Raw genomic sequence first — 21,877 nt, forward strand, 5'->3', positions numbered from 1 at the left:
TCTTCATGTTTCATTATCCAGAATCCTCTCTATAAGTCTGCACCACAATAATGAGTAAGTCTGGCTTTTTGTGGCAGAATGTTTCCTTTTCCATTCTTTTCTGGGCAGACTTTGTCACGTCTCCCAGATAAAGATGATAAGTATCTTGTGTTCTTGCCTCCCTAACTGTTTTCTTGGCATATTTCTCCGACATGTTACAGCCTCTTGATTCTCTTCCCTTTCTAGCACAAAACAGGCAGACTCTCAAACACACTAACTGTGGTTTGAGTAAAACAAACAAAACTGGATTCATAATCAAGGGATAGAATAGGAGAAGCATTATTTTTGCCTCTTAGTCCTTGGCCTGATAAAGTCCAAACCTGTCTTGCTTAAAAATATGGGCCTGATTCTTTTTAATCCTTATTGCCTCAAAACTAACCCTGCTAGTTTGAACAGCATTCCTGTAAACCATGACAGCTGACCCCCTAGAACTGAATTTGTCTTTAATAGGGGAGTCGCTTGATTTAATTAACTAGATTCAGCTGAGTGTGCAAAGGAGATGAGTGTGCAAAGGAGAAAAAATCATTAATAGTGTGAGCAATTCTGCCCACCATTCCACTCAATTCTGCACAGTGAGCATGTGTCCTGAGGTGAATATGTTGGGGAGACGTCAATCTGACAGTTGGTCTCTGTTCCTAAACAGAGTCATCCTAGCATTTAAAGATTCATGTTTTTCATGCAATGTGGGCCCCAGTGCCTAGCAACTGTTTTTCCTATGGCTCATTTGGAGTTCATCTGATTTTCACCTTGCTGCCATAATTGAACACACTGTTCCTTTCGATAATAGTCTGATTTGCACAGATACTGCTTGCAGTTACTTTATTTTGACAAAGAAAAACAAGAACCAGGTGAAGCAGAGTTAAGTTTTTAAGGTTTTCACTCATTTGCTGGAACCTTGTTCCCCTCTCTAAGGAATCCAGTTGTTTTTATATCCTCTAAGTGAATTTCCCAGAAAAACAATTTGAGATCTAAATTACCAAAATGGTTAGGATGGTTCCTTCTTCCTGGCTCAACAAACGAGTGCTAATTTTGGAAGTCTCCTTGGTTTATTGCCATAATCATAGAGTATATGACGCACTGGGGAAATTGGGAGCAACCCCATCCATTAGGCAGACGTCACCCATCCATTAGGCAGACGTCATCTGGCCTGTGGCCTGACAGGAGCTAGTGCTATGTCTGTGAAGCTCACCCTTGGAGATGTCAGCTCTACATTACTATGATAAGACTGCTTATAGTAATGACTTTGTCTCACCGCATTGCTGCCTATTTAGGAGTGTTAAAACCAGATCAGATAACTCATTTTTCCTTCCCTCTGCCAGAAAATGCTTTTATTTTCAGAGATCCATCTCCAGAGACATTTTTTCTTACATTTTTCTTAAAATTGGGAAGGGCTAAAAAGGCAGATATTTCATTTTTATTTCAAGTTAATATAAAATTGTGGTCCACAATTTTAAGCTGCAGTAGACAATCCCAAACATCCAGGCCACCTTAGCTGTTCCACAAGGAGCCTTGTGGACCTCTGGGACCTCAGCATGAATTTGAAACCCACTATTGGGCTCAGAATAACCTTGATGGTCTTCAGGACCGAGTGGCTCTGTGGTTTTCTGGTTATCCCTAGAACAGCATCAGTGGTGGCAGGTAGAATGAGAAACCATGGAGTGGTTTAGAGCAACTTGAGTTTCATGAAAAGGGGAGTGGAGAATTTGTCTTACCAACTCCAAGCAACCATGTGCCATGAGATCACCAAGGCAATATTTAGGTGCCCCAGAATCTTAGAGCTTCAGATATCTTAGAACAGGTCTAGCCTTGCTATTATTTGAAGTTTCCACTAAAGGATAGTCTAATATGAAGCAAACTTAAAAGAATTTGAGCCATGAAAGTAGCACATTTAATACTTTTCTCTATATACCATTTGGATAGAGTAAAACATGAAACACTTAAATAGTTTTACCCCTTTGAATAATCAAACATAGCTTCTGAAAAACAATTAGTAATATTTTCTGTAATAGAAGATCCTCTTTAACACAGCATAATTTGAGAACTAAAATGCTTGGTTGAGTAATTTTTTAGTTAATTTGTAATATGTGCAGTGAAAAACGAATTTATAAATTCATTTCTTAGTGAAATATTTCCGAAAGCGACTAGCATAATGTTTGGGAAATAGCAAGCTTTAATCAATATTAGGTTTTTTTCTTTAAGTTTTCTCCATCTGGAAGGGCTATTTTATCTATGTAGCATAGCATTTGGCTTATGCATACATAGCACTAGGCAAAATCTCATTAGTCTTTTTAAAATTAGTCATTTAATTCCATTTTAGCTTTCTAGTATATCCACTTACTAAAAGCTGTGTATATCATATCGTGCTATATAAAATGGGCTTAAAGCAGTCATAAAGAATTCTCTGGTATTGCTTAAAACTGCCATACAAATTAATTGGTCGAATTGATTAACTATAAAGCTTGATCTACCAAATAATTTCCAAATAAGCCTTTTAACTTACCCTTTTATTTGAGTTTAGATGTGATCTGAGACCTAGCCTGGCCTACTCTCAGAAACTAGGTCTAGAAACCTAAAAGATTTCTTTCCATTCGTTCACTGCTTTTAACCTTTCTGAAGACATTCATATCTGTTAGTTCTTTTTTAGGAGTGTGGCTTATTCACTAAGAGCTTATCAAACCTCTTTAAAAATTAATATTCTCCAAAAATGATACCGAACCTTCAGTGTACTAAATTCTATCGTTCTTGTATATTTCTGATTTGATTGGGTTTTTTTGGTCCTTGAGATGCCTTTGGCTCCAGCTTTCCCCATGACTATTGTCATTGAAGCCATAGCCTTTCAGTGTTCATTTCTTTTCATACTCCTACTTCTTTACCTGAAACTCTGAGGCATTGTAGTTTGGATCACTCTTATTTTTTCAGCCTTTCGTTGGTCCACTCACCCATTTGTCATTCAGTTGGCAGGGTAGAGGGGTCCACACATTCTGCTTACTGGAGGCCTCATAGATGAAGGAGGGAGTTGGAGCCTTATCAACCTAGCAACTGCGTAAGTGTGCAGGGTTTCATGTACATCACATGGCACAATCCATCATGGTTTGAGTGTGGAAGAAGAATCAAGTGGTGATTGCATAGATGTCTTATTTCTCCCTTCTGGGCATTAGTGATGCCTGTTGGGCCCCAGATGTCCCATTTCTTATCATGGCCATCTGATCATCTGACTTCATCTTCAGGTGTTTATCTCTATCAGTTGATCTGTCCTCAGATCTTACTGCTGCCTATTCCGCTCTCCCACCTTGGTGCTCATCACCAAGGAAGAGCTTCCACGTCAGACCCAGCCCAGCCTTTAGAGGCTGCTCTGACAATAGTCAAAGAGGGCACACAGAGTGATATCTCAGGGACAGAAGTCTGGTTGAGAAACACCATCTCAGTAGGAGAGGAAGTTCATGAGATTGAGTGGTAGTCATACTCTCCTCAGAGGTTGCAAATTGGTAAGATACAGACTGTATTTGTCCCACAGATATGTTTTGTCTCTCTCACAGTTGTTTTTCAATGCCGTTATCAGTGCTTAAAAATTAGGGAATTTCACATGAAACCCAGAATTCCAACTTCTTATGAAAAAAATCAGATATTCAATGGGATGTGGGAGAAAGATGTCAAAGATAACTCTTACAGGTTTGGGGCCTACACAACTGGAATAAAGGAATTGCCATTTCCTGAGCTGGGAAAGACTGTGGGTGAATCAGGTTGGCAGGAGCAAGCATTGACCAGAGATGTATTGAATGTATTAAGTTTTGGTTGTGTTAAGTTTGAGGTGCATATTAAACATTCTAGTGAAAATGTGTAATAGGTTAGTAGATATAAGAGTTAGGAATTGAAGAGAGAGGTCTGGGTGAGACATAACTATAGGAGTTGTCAGCATATGAGTGATATTTATAACCATGAGACAAGATGATGTAACCAAGAGCGTGATTATGATAGAAGAGAGTCCTAAAGACTGAGCCCTGAGGCAGGAAATAAGGAGGAACAGATTCAAGATTCTGAGAACAGCATGGTAGGAAGAAGCCCAGCAAAGCGAGGTGCTGCACAAGCCAAGCAAAGAGCATTTCACAGAGGGGAGGAGTGATCCATTTGTGCCAGATGCTGTGATGGGTCTGAGAGAGGACAACTGAGAACTGGCACTGAACCTAGAATGTGATGGTCACTGGTGACTTCAGCAAGAGCACATCTGGTGGAATGGTGGAAGAGAGAGCCTATTGAAGCAGATCCAAGAAAAGAGAGAATTGAAGATCGTGAATGTAGACAACTCTTCTGAACATTTTCTTTAAAAGGGAGCAGAGAAGTTGGTTGGTGGCTGGATGGCGATGTAGGATCAAGAGGGTGGTGTTTGTTTTGTAAAGATCACAGAAGTTACAGCATGTTTGTATATTGATGGGAATGATGAAGGAGGGAGAAAGAGAGAGAACAGTTATAATGCAGAAAGCTGAAGGGAGACTTGCTGGCAGGATGTCCTTGAGTAGGTGAAAGGGGATGCATCCTAGTGCATAGTGGAGAGGTCAGCTTCAGAAGAGAGTCAGGACAATACCATGAAGGAAGGCAGAGTGCACGGGTACAGATGCAGGTAGGGAGGTGGATTTATTGTTTTAAATGAATGAATGAATGAATGAATGAGCCAAGAGAGACTAAGAATGACATACTAACCCCAGGAAAGTCTCCCTGGTGGCCTGGCTTTGTGAGGCTTTCCCTGGCCTACTTTGTGAAGAGAGGCCGACCTGGTAGGTCCTAGTCTAGGTAATTGAAGTCTGGCTTTGAGTACTGATATTTGTACTGATTTCCAGAGCACAATTGGGAGGGTTATTTAGCTTGAAAGGCAAGGAAGAATTGGGAGGGTCCCTGGTGGCCACAGTTGTTTTCTGGATAGCAGCTGTTTTCTGATGATGGAACATGCGCTTGCTCATGCTCCACAGTCCCCACCTCACCAGGTCCACTCCTCTGCCTGACCAGCCCACCCTATGGGCACTTGAGTTTAAGACACTTGATTTAGACTGAGTGGGTAAGCGTAGGAATTTTTTTTTTTTTTTTGATGAGAAAAGAGAGGTGGCTAATTGGTTGTAGGAGGAGGGTTTTTGTGTGAGAGTAAGTCTAAGAAGGTATAAGAGCAAGTGGCCATGTACCAGAGAACACGAGTCATCGGAGTGGGCAGAGGATGGCTGGCACTGCTGCCACCTTCCCAGAGAAGGGTCTCACAAGCAGTGCAGTTTCTCTTTCTTGGTACCTAATTGAACATTGCACATAAGGAGTTTCACATTAAATTGTCCATGTGTGCACTGTGATGGATTTTTTTCATTCTAAACAGTTCTGTAGTCTCATCCACATGTTACCAGCTACATTTCTCAACTTCTAAACTAGTCATGAAAATTCTCTCTGATCTTTTGGTAACATTAGGTCACAAGGATTATTTTAATGGCTAACATAAGCAGTATTATTGCTGGCTCGGGTTCAAACTATGTCTTGTGATCTGGACGTCTCTTTTGAGATTCTGTGTGGTTAAAATTAGAACACTTATTTTAAGAGATGTGTGCAAGCTGAGACAAATCCCCATTACTGGGTCAGAATGAATGGCTCTCAGTAATTTAGAGACAATTGTGATATGTAACCAACTTTTTTTTTTATTGTTCCTGGCTGGTAATTTGATGGATAAATCAGGCAGTGAGTCAGTAAATCTTCTGGTTATCCTTGTTCTGGGTCGAGGTCAGTTGACTTTATCTTCTGACATCAACATTTCCCCTTCTTATTCATCAACTATTTTGCTTTTAGGCAAGTAACCTTAACTCTAACTGGTACCTGACTGTTGCCTTTGGTGAGGGAGAGCTAACGCCAGAAAACTATCCTGGGTTACCCTTCTATGAGGAACACTCCCAAATTTGCATTTAGGATAAAATATTCTTTGAAGAAAGTAGTAATTTCCTCTTGTGCTTATGACTCGTGCTCTTATTTATTTTATTTTAATATGGTTACTTTGGATTTCCATTAATGACTGAATAAATTGATTAAAATAATAGAAAATTATTTTTAAACAAATTTCTCAGGCAATATGATACATTAAAAAGTTACATGAAATTTATATCTTAATTGAAACTCTAGATACAAAAACTGAAACATTTTGCTCTTCTTTTTGTAAACAAAGTGTTTTATTATGAACGCTAATAGAGCAAGTCCTTCAGACTGCTTTTCTGTGTAAATAAATACTGTTCTGTTTGTACAGTTAGTACATAGTCATATAGTTATATAGCTTTAACTGTATAACTTACAAACCTTCATATAGGGTAGCCAGTGTTGTTAGGCCTAACAATCCCCATTATATTAGGCCCAGGGCAGCCCCAGGTGATTTCCAGGCACATCCTGTGCATAGCTACCTTATGCCAACTTCAAAGTCTGTCTTCGCCTCCCTTTCAGCTTCCTGAGCCCTATGTTTCCCACTTAGTAGGCATCTTACTTCTCACCTTCCCCAACTCTCGAAAGGTCCCTGACTGGGCCAGCCCAAACCTTCCATGTTCGGTGACTTACCCAAGCCTGCTCTTCTCAGAGTCCTTGCTCTAAAACTTGTTTTCCTTCTACCCCTGTTCATTTCCATAGATCTGTTAGGTGTGTGGCAGTTAGGTTCAAGTAATATCTTCATACCAGTAAAAAGAGTTCCCATTCCTTACTGTCCAGAAATAGGGCTGACCATACCCTGAACCAATAATATCTGAAGCCTGCACTTGATTTCTTTATGTTTCAGCATTTTTCTCCCTTTCTCTCTCATGAATTTCCCTGCCATCACACTCCTGAATCTTCGTGAGCTCTTTCTGTTCTGCCCCTCAGTACCCTAGCCCCAATCAGTTACATTAATCCTGCCTATTTTTCCCAGGCCTTATCTGGGTCCCACTTCCTGTACAAAGCCTCTTCTGAAAACCCCTACCTGCACTAAATTGCTTTAGAATTTCCATAGCTCTTAATGTCAGCATTGCCGTGGTAGCCTTGAATTGTTGCCTTGCTTGTGCTATTATTTATTTTTATATGGATGACTTATCTTGCTGTTTGGACAAAAGCCTCTTGGGACCATACACTGGGCATAGTGCCTTTCACATAACAGTTGCTTATTTAATTGATAGCCATATCTGTGCACAAATTTGAGCATTATGATTTCATATCCTTTTAAGGATAAAGTTGAGTACTTGTGTGTATGTGTGTGAGTGTGTGTGTGTTATGTATGTAAATATACTATGTGTGTAAAACAAAGAGTAAACTTGTGGATACCAGGTATCTACTTCCTTTTCAAAAGAAATGCACTGTGGGATAGTCACTCTTAGGAGGAAATTTACAATAGGCTCTATTTTTCTTGAATAGTTTTGGAATGGCAGCATGGTAGAATGGTAAGAGCTCAGGCTTAAGAGAGAGGCAAAACTGCCAAATCCCCTCTCTGTCACTTAATAGCTGTATGGCTCTGGGCAACTCAGCCTCTAGGAGCCTCCATTAACTCATTAGTAAAATCTAACTTGGAGGACTGTTATTCCCAATCATGTCCTTAAATAATTGGTGCCCCAAACATAGTAGACTCTTAGATAATGATAGCTGTATAACAGGTCTCTGACATTAAAAAATTTTAGGAGACAGGAAAAGTAACATGAATAGAGTTTGTATTATTTCTGTATATCATGATCAAATAAATCCTTTGGTTGCCTATAGGATAAATTCACTAAAATCTAACACTTGAGCCCAACACCCATGGATTTGTCCCATTTTACCATGAAATTTATATTGATTGCTTTTCTAGTCTTTAATAGTACTTTTTTGGTTTTGTCCTTATATAAGTGGATTCATAGGTGTTTAATTTGAATGTATGTATTTCTTTTTTTTTCAGTATAATTAAAAAATTTACTCATTTGCTACATGATGTGTATAGCTATAGTTCATTTTTCACTCTTGTATCACATTCCATGATATGAATATACCAGAAGTTGTCCTTTAAAAACAATAGAATGTGAATAACCAGGTCATGAATTTGGGTTTTAATACATAGGACAGGCACAGAGAGCCATTTAAAATTTTAAGGTGAAGAAGTGATACTTGCTTTTGAAATTACATGAGGGAAAATATCTTTAGCTAAGTTTTCTGCCAGAGATAGAAAGGGGAACACAGATAATGTGTGCCTCCTCATCTCAGTCTTTTCCTTTCAACCAAATGAGAATATGGGTCTGTGTCTAGGAAAAAAATGATGGAAACTTAAAAAGTCGAAAGAGCAGTTATAAAGTGGGAATATTTAATGAAGTGATTAGCATAGAGCTGATATTCAATAAATATTTTTGAATGAAAAAAAAAAAAAAGGATGGAATAACCATAAAATCTCAGTAGCATTCAACAGTAAACATGCATTTCTTGCTCATATTTGTAGAAAGGCTAGGACAGCTCTGATAATCCCAGCTGGGTTCGGAGCCAGGTCACAGGTTTAATCCACATCTGCTCCATGTGTCTCATTTTTTTTACCCAGGGCACATTCTTCTGCTGGCAGACGTTGCAGCGTCCCAGGGAGGGTGAACAAAAACAATGCTTTTTTTAAGGCACACTGTCATTTCTGCCCACATTCAGTTGGCCAGAGCAAGTCATATGAGCATGCCCAACATCAGTGAGGAAGGAAAGTGTACTCCATCATGGAGACTGGGAAAAGAAGTGAACACTTGCTGAAAAGTAATCACACCTAACACAGTCTTTCCAGTTGGTTTTAGTTTGTGCCCGTTTCAGACAATGCTGCTGCTCTGAACATTTTGATTATGTCTCCTGTTACACTGTGTAAGAGTTTTGTTAGGGTACATGGAGCAGAGCATGAGCATTTTCAACTTTACTAAGATAATATCAAATGGTTTCCCAAGTGGTCATACCTTTCCCATCCACAATGAATTACTGTTTTTGTTGTTGCACTGATCCACTGATACTTTTGGGTTTTTATGTATATTTAACATAAAATTGAATAACTTAAAAACATGTCTAAAAATTTTTCAGTGAACTCAATTTCCTTTCCAACCAGTACTGCAGAATGGAAGGTGCACTGTTAAGGCTAGGGAACAAAGTGCTGCTTATCTTTTTGTTAAGTACTCAGAGTCCACTAACCGTTTCAACTTGTGTTCACTTGGCAGGTTTGGTGCAAATGCCAAGGTTGTGCATTTCCTGGGACGAATCAAACCGTGGAATTACGCTTACGATCCTAAAACAAAAAGTGTCAAAAGTGAGTCCCATGATCCCACCATGATTCATCCACAGTTTCTCAACCTGTGGTGGGACATCTTTACCACCAGTGTTTTACCTCTGCTTCAAGAATTTGGCCTTGTCAAAGACACCCACTCATACCTAAATGTGGTAGGTTCTGTTTTTTCCTTTCAGATAACTAATGCTGTATTTTTAAAAACTTGGTATGCCAGTAGATGGAGTATTTCATGGTATTTTAAACAGAGATAAATAAGATTTTGTGGAAAGAAAACAATATCCACTCAGAGGAGGAGAAATATTACCAACAAAGACTAAAGCAGTAGATTTTGTGGCAAATTTCATTAGGTCTTAGAGCATAAGAAAGGGTTTTAGAGGTTTTACTGTATACCCATATATTGTAACTACAAAATTCTTAGCCCATTGTCCTAAGGTTGTAAGATTATTCCTAAAGCGGTTGTTTATAAAAATAAAGAATGACCCACTTCATGTTTTAGAAACTGCAGACATTTAAAAATACCTATATTATTTTTGCTATCTGCTCAGAAGAATGTATTTTAAAGAAATCTTGTAAGAGGAAGTGGACATATTAACATTTATAATAACAAACTGTTAAGCATCTTTTGTGACTTTAAAGGTCTTCTTCTGAGGTTTGTTATTTTTGAAGAATTAGAAAAGGTTAAGAAATTAAACTTTTATGCTACTGATTAAGATGAAAAGAATAGAACCAAATGGGTGAATTATAATCAAATCTAACTGATCAGTTAATTACCTTGCTGTAATTATAAGAGACTAAGGTTATAAGAGATCTGTCTCTTTGCTATGGTATACATTTTAGCCATTTCACTTATTAACACTTGTAACAAAATATAAAAAGGAGAAAGGGAAAAATAACTTGCACATTCTTACTCTAATTGTTTTATATGGATCATGAAATAACACTTGTACAGTACTTGGAACATTGCTAGGCACATGGTAAGTGCTTAAGAAAAGTTACCTATTTTTACAACTACTTTATCAAGTATTGTTATTATTAATATCCCCCTTTTATATATTAACTGAAGCTTAACGAAGTCACATAACTTCTCTTAGTTGTGTAACAGACTAGTTAGTAGCAGAACTGGGACTCGAATCCAGGTCTGAGAGACTGTTACCCTAATGAAAAATATTGTGAGCTGAGGACCCTGGAGGATCCTCTCTGCCACTCCCATTGCAAGTGGAAGACAAAGCCCAGGCTCATCTAAGGGAAGGACTTATGTTGCCTCAGCCATAACATGGTCCCATGGAATCCACCCAAATACCATAATGTTCCAGTATATTCAAATGCATACATATACACTTATATATAGTAACAAAAACAGGTAATCAAAATTTTGCTTTACCACTTTCTCAAAAGCAATACCTATATGTATTCATTTGCCTTTCTCTCTGCTAAGATTTCCAGTACCTTCTTACCTCAGAGCTTTTTGAAGGATAGCCTTGATATTCCTTTATGGTACAGTTGAAATTAACTGCATATCTATCTATATAATGAAAATCAAATTTAAGGTAGATCAGGTTTGCTCCATTTCCTGCACATTTACTTTGTTCCTTCTGCAACCCAAGGACTGAGAATTATGAACCAAGAAAGGTGAAGATGGGAATTGAAACAGTTGTTCAAAACTAAGCTGATTAAATTAATAGAAGCTACAAGAATAGATGCTACTTGGTAATAAGCTTGAACAAGAAGATGAATTTGGTTTAGCTCTCACTTTTATAACATGACAACTAGTGTATGTGGTGTGGCTCTGGTTAGATTCTTAGCTTAGCCTCGGAGGTATCATTTTGTTTAAGTTCTCAACCTTTCTGAGCCCACACAGATCAAGAATTTATCGTGAAACTTATGTTCCCTTGTCCATCCATCTTACACTTTCTAATGAACTGTTTGCAGCTTTCAGACTTGGTCTATACACTGGCTTTCTCTTGTGGCTTCTGTAGAAAGGTATGCAGAACTTAAACATTAACCCTAATTACTTTGTTCTCCCAACGTTTTCACTGAGTCAAGAAGTCTTCATTTCGTTAGGAAAAAATCATATGACCCTTGTATTTCTGTGTCTTTTTTTGTTTGTTTCATGTAATACTTTTCAGTTTTTGCTACTTTGCATGATAAATTCATCCTGGCTTTTCTCACCTTCTTCAATTTATTGCATTCTTCAAAACAGTCTGATTTTCAGCTCTCAAGGAGTCTCTGATTATGCTCTCATTTCTAGGAGGATGTCTCAGGAGCTATATCACAGCTGTCCCTTGGGGAGATCTCGGCTACGGCACAGCCTTTAGTATCCTCAGAAGAGCGGAAGGAGCGGTGGGAACAGGGCCAGGCTGATTACATGGGAGCAGATTCCTTTGATAACATCAAGAGGAAACTTGACACTTACCTCCAGTAGAAACACTGCCATTTTCCCCTGGACATCCTGACTTCACAGGCACTTATTTCTGATACTTAGTTTCTAGAGCTGGGTTAAGAAAGGTCTTGTTACAGTTGTTAGAGGCTTTCACTAATTCATCAGATGAGGTGTTTTTGTAGGACGACAGGTGAGAAGTGGGTAAAAGTGAAGTAGCAATTCTGTTATATGGACAGTGTTCTGTTTTTTTATCCCTAGGCTTATTCAGCTAATGTTTCAGAAATTCTCAATCATGCTGATTGCCAACTTATGTGGTAAGGGAAACTCAGTCTTAAACTGTTAAGATGGCTATATCAACTCTTTTAAAATGTGCTGAGCCAGGCACCAAATCAGTCTCCCTTCAGAATGGGTCATAGTTACCTGTCTTGCTCGCTTGTTACCTGCTTCACTAGACCTGCATTTTAGGATTGCCCAAAGCTGCCAGAATGATTCTAATTCTGCTTTGAGGTAAAGGCAGCCTATAACACTGCTGATTCATAAACATACCAACAAATGACATTAACCCATTTTATTTCCTAGCCTTAGTGTCTGAAGATGATCACCAGTTTTCTATGTACAATGAAGCAGCATGCTAAAATGCTTTTGTTCAGTTCTGTATATCTGAAAACAACAGTGTATTCTCTGGTTACCTGCAACGGCACCTTGTATGAAAAATAAAGACATAATGCCATATCTTGGTTGTCTAATTAAGTAAGTTAAGGATTCCCACTACCCTTTACAAATGTATTAGATAATTTTTCATGATTTGTAGAATTTGTCGGTGTTTTTAAAACGTGTAAAACTTGACAGTGGAATATATGCTTTAAAAATTGGTTTCCATCTAACTAAAGATAATTAAATCTAATGTTCTCCAGAGATGGTTATGGATCTGATAGATGAAAGTGAGATCAAATTAATCTGTCACCCACACTGCACCTCCATATTAAATGGGTATTCAGATTTTAGAATATTATAACCTTAAAATCATCATAGGTTCATTGTCAGTCTCTAAACATACTGAATCTTTCAGGACTGTTAGAATCAATATTGGGCCCAATGTTTTCTAGTGTTTTTATTTCTGACTGAACATGAAAGAAATGTAATGCATATTTTAAAAATGTACAGATGGTGCTAGTATGGCAAGCTAAAGGAGAATAAGATCCAAAATGATCTTTTAAAACTAAAGTAAGTAATGAGAAATCATTCTATTGATGAAAACAGGAGAGTAGACCATCACAAGAAGAAATTTTGGAGGTTTAATTGGGCAGAAGCTGCAAGGTTAGGTTTTTATAACCTAACCTTAAAGGCTACTCTCCTTTAGTTCCACAATATCCTATTGGTTACATAGATCAGCCCTCCCTATTCAGGTGGGAATGAATACACAGGGGTATGGAATCCAGGCAAGGATCGGGGGCCACCTTGGAGGCTGGTTACCACAAGAATTCAAGACTCTGAGGATTTACCTAAAATTGTAAGATATTAAACGATAAATGATTTCTGAAGATAAAATGAGCTACAGTTTGGGCTGGTGGAGAATGAGTTGTTGGGATCTTCAAGTACATGAAGCACTACCATACAAAGATTTAAGTGCCTCCATGTGTCATAGGCTAGGTACAAAGATCTTTAAGATGCATTAGGTTGGGGGGAGATGAGCTGAGCTCTTCCTATGAGAACCCAATGCATAGAGAAATAAGGCTAAATGGAAATTAATTTCATTACCGTGTAATTTACAAGTCATACAAATGAGCCTTAATTTTGGACAATCTGTATAATTTCAAAATTCATTTCAGCCCTATGTTGCTTTCACAATCCCAATGGTCATAAAGATATGTATCTGGTTTCAAGGAACTACCTGAGCTTATTCCAAAAATAACATCTACCAAAGTATTTATTTAGTCATCTTAGTTTTACATCAAACACAGTTTGAGTTGACATACACATTTAAGACAGACAACACAATAATTCATTCAACAAGCATTTATTAAGTCACTACTATATCACATATGACAGGCATTAGAAATACAGGACCACACAAGACAAACATAATTCCTTATATTCTAGTAGGAAACACAGACCAAGGAAGAAACAAGTGTAATTACAATTTATGCTAAAATACACTGACAGCAATTAACCCGCAAAATCCAGCCTCAGGGTGGTCAGGAAAGACCTACAAGATGCTGATTAAGCCAGAAAGAGAGGCTATGAGACAGCCAAAGGGGAAAGAAGAATATTCCCTTCAAAGGGAACTATGTGAACAAAGGCCTAGTGGAAGAAAAGGATTCCAAGACAGGATGGAGTGGGAAGCAGTGGCTTCATAGGCGAAGGTATAGGCTTTGGATTCTGAATTCAATAGCAATTGACTGAAGTTTTATTCATGTAATTTATATCTAACTTTTTGTTAATGGGGAATTATAGTTGCACACAAAAGTAAGCAGAAGAGTATAAAGAAACCCCATCAAGCAGTTTCAACAATTATGTTTCATCTATATCTCTACCAGCTCCCCCCACCAAACTTTTTGGAAGCAAATCCCATATAAAGAATTTTTTATTTAATATTTCCATATATATCTTTAAAACATAAGGACTTCAGAAAATTATCATACCATAAAACTATTAATTCCAAATGCCCTCCGTTATTTTATTTCCACTTTGTTCTTATCAGGATGCAAGTAAAGTCCATATATTGCAATTGAAGGATACATCTGTGGTAGATGTATCTTCTGTTTCCTTACCCTACCCATTCGTTCATTGTTTCCTTGCAATTTATTTATTGAAGAAACTAGATTATTTGTCCTGTAGCCTCCCACATTCTGCATTTTGCTGATTGCAATTTGAAACTAGATTATTTGTGCTGTAGCCTCCCACGTTCTGCATTTTGCTGATTGCAATTTGACACGTATTCTATTTCCCTGTATTCTATTAAGGTGTATATCTGAAGCAATACTTTATAGTGGTGTTGGCCACTTCTAAATCTCTGGTTACCTTCTTATATTAACTGCTGTTGATGATCACTGCCTAGGTACATTATTTCATAGGGATTTCAGAATGGTGGTATTCCCATTTAGTAGCTGAAATATTTCTATATATTTCCATTCATCAGTAATTTGGTTGTCTTGAGTTACATTTCTATAAAGAAGGCAGGAATAATGCTTGATTCTTTCCCTTCATTCACAAGTATACAAAATAAGGAATTGATTTCCTAGCATCCTCCAAAGGTAGCGAACGTGGTTTTGAGGGAGGGTTGTTATAGTACCACGATGAATTAATAAATTTTAATCTAGTTTTTGCTTCAATCCATTGCAGTTATTTTAAAAGATGGTCTAACTGTCTTACCTCTGTGATTTATTTTTAAGAACACTACTTTGCAGCTGGTGTAAAATAGTTTGAATGAAGACAAAAGTGTTGATGAGAAGGCCAGTTTATTGTAGTGTTCCTGAAAAGACAATGGTAATACAACCTACCTTTCACCAGGGTGAAGGCAGTGAAGTTGCTGACAGATTGGATGTGAAGAGTGAGGGAAAAGGAGTAATTGAAGATTAGGGGCTTGTTAAGTTTGAGTCTCCACCTGGCTGCTCCTGAAAACAGATTTAATTTTAAGTACGGTTTCTTGGGCCTTATCACTACAGGTTCAGATTTCAATAGGTCTTGGTTGAGGCCACAGTATCTCCACTCCAACTATCAAGCACTCCACATGACTCTGACCCAAATGACATTTGAGAACCACTTGATACATTAAGGAAGCATTTACACTAAATAGAATAGGGAGTCAACTTTTTAGCAGAAGACTAAAGAGCTGAGGTGGTTGTTGCACAGCAGGGACTCCAACTTCTAATTAGTGAAGGCTTTTTACAAAAGAGCTCCTTGAATGAGAGAGGAAAAATTACCATAAATAACATCTATAAATATAATTGTTTACCTTTTTAATGTCACTGAAACTTGGGGCATTAAACTAAGTAAGACTTGCTTTCTCCTTAGTCTGACATGATTTGCTTTTTGTCTCTGCTTATCAAATACAAAAATGGATTATAGTTTACTTTTATACTTGGGTATGTTACCTGATAACTGATTTCTCTGGGTTTCAGATGCTGAAATTCAATCTCATTTAAGTAAAAACAATCTAAGAAAGCAAAAAGAGGAAAGACATTCAGTATTTACATCTCAGTTCTATCAGTCCTATGATATATACATAGTATCCTCATTTTGCAGATAATCAGAGAATAAGAAAGAGATAACCTGCAAAAGAGTTTGATTCAGATTTTTGTATGCTCCAATTCCAAAGCTATTGAAGCTCTGCATTAAACAAATCTACAGTCCAAACAATGAGAGCAGAGAAACAGGCAGAGATCAGAGAAACCTCTGTATATAACCAGAAATACAAATGTCAGAAATCTGGGGAGTAACACAATAACGGAAAGGCTTTCATTTTGCTTGTTATGTAGATAAGAGCAGTGGCCTTGAAATAGGACTTGGGAAACAGTACAAAATAGTATTATGAAATAGTACAAACCATTTTACAAAGGTTTTCTTAAATAGGCTGTCTGAAATATTGTAATATAAAAATAAACGGATAAGAAATTCCATGGATAGAAATTAAGTTGTGAGTTTTGACTTGGACACAATTCAGCTTCACAACATAGAGCAAATCGTTTCATTATAACACTGATGAGATGCTGTAGGAACCTAACTTGTTTATATCAGTCTGTAGTTATATTGGTTTCACTATACATCATTTGCTTAGTCACAGAACCTATCAACAACGTTGAGTGAGGACTTACTGAATAGCCTTTGTATCTTACAAGCTTATGTAGAATTATCCTGTTTGCAGTTGTTTTATTGTACCAAAAGAAGCAAAACTTCTACTATGAATATGCTGTGATACTGTGATGTGCTCAGGGTCAACATATCCCTATAAGGGTAAGGTCTCCTTAACACCTATACTAAGTGGCTGAACTCTTTTGATACTTATTGTGTTCACTGTTACGTTTTTGAGGTTTATTTCTCAATGTCCAGTCTTACAGTTACCACTTCTCACTACTGTTTATATATAACAAAAATAGGAGGAGTCAAATGTTCAAGTAATAAGGCCTCTGAATGCTAGAACTTTTCTACCAAGTCCAGTATAGAGGTTTACTGCAGTCGTCTTAGCTGGTCAGAGGAATTTTTTGACTTCTGGGTCCCTAGTTAAGATGAACGGAAACCTAGTCTTCAGATAATGAATATTGCCTTATTGTTATGACCACGCAATATGCGATCCAAATAATTAAGTGTATTTTGGAACTCTCTGTCTTTATCAGAAAAGCTCACAAGAGTCAAAGCTTTTTTTTTTTTTACAATTGAAAAAAAGCATCAAAGTGGGGAGCAGAGACTCAAACATCACTCGGTACTAATTTTTGTGTTTACTTACTACATTTTGTTCCCTTTTACACAGCATATGAAATAAAACAAGTGAAAAAGCTTATGTAATTTCTTATTTTAAATAAGTATTCAGTGAAAGCTATTAACTTAGAACCAGAAAGGATGAAAGTTTACCACAGAAAATAGAAAATGCGCATAAAACTATAGAGTTATGAGGCTGGAAAGGCACTGAACTGGGCTAACAGATTTCCTTCCCTCATCTTCTAAGGATATGCTTTAATTAAGGTGAAGTAGTAACTCTTACATGCAAAACTGTACAATTTTACTGCAAAATCTTTTCCAGAGAGTCTAAAATACAAAGGGTTACTTAGTAAAATGTGTAAAAAAAACAGTAACTCAGATTACAAGAACATACTTTGTGGAGGTGATAAATATATAAATTTCTTTATCCTCTTATGAACAATGGTGGATATATTTTGCTATAAGACAAATTTGCCTACACAAAAGTCAGATCCTTTGATTAGCTTGATCAAGGTCTATGATTCATATATAAAGTGAATGTTTATCTTAATTCACTTAATTTATACCTGTATCCACAAGCAGCACTAGACCATTCACTAGACCATTTCTCCTGAACTATTTACCTTTTTTATCAACATATTGATACTAGTGCAATCTTTTTAAAAACCTCCAAGTATTATTAGGGAATAGCCCTTCCCTCCCCTGAACAAAAAGTATAAATTAGTTAAAGTATTTGGGAAGCTGTATCCTTGTTAATTTCATCTGCCTTAATTTTAATAAACTAGAATGCTGAAAAGATGGCAAACTTAATTAAAACTTCCCTAAACATTATGCCATATCTCTGCTTTAGTAAACAAGCACATATTTAACAACATATAACATCTTTGATGACTCTTAGCATCACTTCTGATCACATTAAATACCCTCTTGGAGTAGTCTAGACTGGGTTTCAAATATGCAAAGACATGCCCTAGAATTTGTTTTATCCACCAGGCTAAGAAATCATTTTGACATCTGCTCCCTTATAAATGTAGAAGTCCCAATATAGCCTAATTATTATAAAGTTTTGAATATCTGGTTCAGATTAATGGAGGTGGCCTGTGCCACATACATTAAACTATGTTATTAAAATTGTATTTTCATGTAGAAATCAATTTACATATTTAACAGTAGAAATGGGTTTAAATTTGTCAACACATTCTTGAACAGGAAGGTTGAGAAGGGAGCAGAACAGAGAAAATAATCGATTTTAACCAGTAAAAGATCTGATTGGAAATAATTTACCTTTTAAAAAGTAAAATATTATGGCTTTATATAGAAGACCACTTTCCCTTACTTCACACAACATAAACATATTAACATGAAAGAAAACACTGTATCTGCTTATCGTAGTGTTTCTAATCAACAGAGTTTTCCCTTTGAAGTAGGCATTAAAGCAGGGAAGCATCCCAATCATTCACAACTACTAGTATTTTTGGCTGTTTTTATTCAGAAGGTACCACACAATGAGGTACCAAATTCCAGAATATAGAACTTGTAAGGAAGGTTACTATAGACTTGCCAATGAATTAAATGAGAGAAAGATGTTGTATTACATGTTTTGCAAATATTATAAAGTTAATATAGTTAAAAACTTAAGGTTAAACATTTGAGTTCTTGTTAATAAGCCCAACATAAAATCTGTCCTCAGGTTTTTAATGAATCTTCCAAATCCTAGTGAATAGAACTTTGGCAAGTACTATAAATTAAAATGAAGAAAAAATACACCAATGCCTTTGACATCCCCCAATAAAAAGAAAAAAAATACACTGAGGATAATTTCATCTGTACTCACTGATAATAAACATTATTTTCTTGATTAACTATTTCTAATCCTAGAGATATAATTAAGGCTAAATCTACAGTGCAGAGTGTGTGCTATATAGAAATACCACTATACGTAAGTTAGCACAACTCCTTTTCTGGCAGAGGAGAAAAAAAATTGAAACCAATGTTTTAAATCAAGACATTTAACATAAACTTTAAAATTATATACACTGATTTCTAAGTAAGAAATTCAACCAGTTAAATTGAGCAAAATAAAAAAAGAATATAAGTAAATTATTGTTACTCATAGTATTTTATGTACTGTCAGTAAAAATCAAATAATTATGTAATACAGACATGTAATATACATATGTAAGATAGACATCTTCATAGGTGTGTGATATTAATGAAAGATTAAACTGTCTAAAGAAAAAGTCATTAAAATGGCACTGAGAAAGCTAATAAATATTTGAAATTTTTATTGATTTTAAATGTAAAACAAAATCCAGTTTGAACAAGTGGAATACAATGTCTGAGATATTTCTAAAGCTATCATTCTACATAATAATGAAACAGAATTTACAGCATAGTATAATGTGAATTTTTCATTCCAGTGGTTTATATATTTTCTTAGGATGAATTAAATTTGTTTTTTTAACACCATAATAGAACTGTTCAAAAACAGGTATATTTTTAGCCACTTGCCCAATTTATCATCATAAATATGTTTTAAAACACAAGTCTGTAAATATTTGGGTAAAGAAGCAAGCAAAGTCTTCACTTTTGTAAGCAAATAGATGGTGGTATTTTTTGTTGAAAACTTTGTACTTAACCTCTCTGGAATACTGCTATATAGAGAACCTACATATTGTATTTCATGAGATGCTGATCAACCCGATTTTTTGCATGTTAGTCCTACAAGGTAAAGAACTTCCCTATTGCTCCTAATGCTATTGAACCAACTCCAAATTATTTCACGCTCATCCCTGCAGAAAGTCCTATTGGTCCTTTTCATCAGCCCTCTGCCTCACCTGCTGCTAAAAGAAAAGGGACTGGGCAAAAGATTCTTCCTAATGTTTCCTTGGAGCAAGAGACAGGGCACAAGGAGGGGAGGACTTAGCTGTTGACAGATTTAACACATACTTTAGATGTGTGCCCTAGAACACAACATTGCCTCCAATCGCCTATCTTTCAGTCAAGTCACTTCTAACACTAGTAAGTAAAATATAAGGTGTTCTTAAGTCTCTATCATTAGGTATCAAGCTTCTCCTGTTATAGTAAGTAATCTCTTCTTTGGATTAAAAAAAAAAATCCCTTAAGGAAAAAAATACCACCAACTTCTTAACCTAACTGCTAAATTATAGCTTATTTGTTTTAAATGTGACTCAATCATCAAGAATTCTGTAGCAACTACTGTGAGTTTGATTATTAACAAAAAAGTAACAAAAGGATGATTAATTCTACAGAAAGATGTAAGGATGAACTACTGAAGGACCAAAATCAAATTCTGATTCTAAATATAATAGCAAAGAAATTTTTCCATTCATAATTAACATGTCTTTAAGAGTTAAAATGATTTTGGGGGTCATCCAGATATCACGCCTCTCACAAATAGTAGTCTTCTGAATTATAAAACTTTATAAAGTTATTTCAAAAAAAACCTACATAAATAAAAATTATCTATATATAGAAATATCTATTCAGCAATTCCATAATTTAAATATTCAAATCAAATTGGGTAGAATTTGTTCCCTCTTACCCCCACAGACTGTATTTACACACTAACATACCAAGTTACATTTAAACAATGAACAGTACCACCTGACTAAAATGGAGATAATAGTGGTCTAACACAGTCCCTAATATTTTTCATGAACATAAAATTGCAAGTTACTTATGTGAATTATATTTCAATAAAACTGTAAAAAAAAAAAACTTACTAATCTGGACTTTGGTTTCACATTTTAAGGTTTGGTTCTGAAATGCAAATATGGTTTTCGAAAGTCCAATAAAAAATCAATCTCTTGGTTAGTACTTGGATGGGAGACCACCTAGGAAGACCGGGTGCTGTAGGCATAAAAAAAAAAAAAAATCAATCTCTTATATGGTCTGTGTATGTACTAATCTTTTTTAAGGACTGTTGAATCCACTGCATCACAAATGGGAAGCTTTGGTGAAAAAGCAAATGTGTCCAACATAGAAAATAACTATTTGGTCAAAAGTATAAAAGGTTTGACGTTACTTGAAATATGAAAAAGCTGAGTATGTGGAAGATATATGAAAATACTCAACAGAGATACTATGAAAAGTTGAATAACAAAGTATTTTTTTCCTCAAAAAATTATTTTAGGCCACAGTATATAAGAGAACTTATTGCTATTTGAAGTATTAAAAATAGGTTTATATATAGCAGAAATTATGTATCAGTAATACCTCTTTACTGATATAAAATATGCCCCTTTTAGAAGACATATTAGATCTCATTTCTAAAACTGTATTTTTCTTATTTCCCAAACTTCTGTATGTCTGATCAAATTGACCTTACCAAAATCTCACAAATTATAAATCAATTAAAGTTCTAATTTCATTAATTTTAGCTTGTTTCATTTCGTTAGCGTTTGTTTTTTTAGTTCCAAAGGCTCCAGCTGCAAGTTCTCTCTTTGTGTTTTGTATTTTCAGCATATTTTCTTCAACAGAGTCCTTCACAATAAACTTTAAAAAGAAAAAAAAAAAAAAGTTAAATTGGTTAAGTACTTTTCAGGTCACAATATTTGAAATCTTTAATGTAAAAAAATGAAAATTTGAGAATGAAAATGTTGGTTTACTATAAAGGAATCTGCTTTCTTACAGTATTATATAGCTTTCAAAAATGGTCAATAATATATTAGAAAACATTTTAGCTCCTTTTTCCTGAATATTTAGTGAGAATATTTATAACATGATATAATAACTAGAGATGAACATTGCTTCTCATTAGCACTCAATATGGTTTTCTCTATAAA

The 21,877-nt window shown here is 35.9% G+C and overlaps 2 protein-coding genes across 6 annotated transcripts in view; one reads left to right on the plus strand and one right to left on the minus strand.

Annotated features, from left to right (window-relative positions):
* Positions 1–12,386, plus strand: part of GYG1 (glycogenin 1) — an 80,236-nt gene extending 67,850 nt beyond the window's left edge. Inside the window, exons 6-7 of the mRNA XM_025050855.1 lie at positions 9,207–9,426; positions 11,523–12,386. Of these exons, the coding sequence (XP_024906623.1) occupies positions 9,207–9,426; positions 11,523–11,696 (394 nt within the window). The 3' untranslated portion in view covers positions 11,697–12,386. The remainder of the gene's footprint in view (positions 1–9,206; positions 9,427–11,522) is intronic.
* A 6,951-nt stretch (positions 12,387–19,337) lies between these two features.
* The window catches only part of HLTF (helicase like transcription factor), a 45,157-nt gene continuing 42,617 nt past the window's right edge, over positions 19,338–21,877 (minus strand). For 4 of the 5 annotated variants that reach the window (XM_015593802.2, XM_025050673.1, XM_015593801.2 and 1 more), the window contains one exon: positions 19,338–21,587. In XM_015593802.2, the coding sequence (XP_015449288.1) occupies positions 21,435–21,587 (153 nt within the window). In that variant the 3' untranslated portion in view covers positions 19,338–21,434. The remainder of the gene's footprint in view (positions 21,588–21,877) is intronic. The other variant, XM_015593800.2, reaches the window with a different exon arrangement.

The sequence above is a fragment of the Pteropus alecto genome, unplaced genomic scaffold (assembly GCF_000325575.1).
Source record: "Pteropus alecto unplaced genomic scaffold, ASM32557v1 scaffold75, whole genome shotgun sequence".
NCBI classification, from domain to species: domain Eukaryota; kingdom Metazoa; phylum Chordata; class Mammalia; order Chiroptera; family Pteropodidae; genus Pteropus; species Pteropus alecto.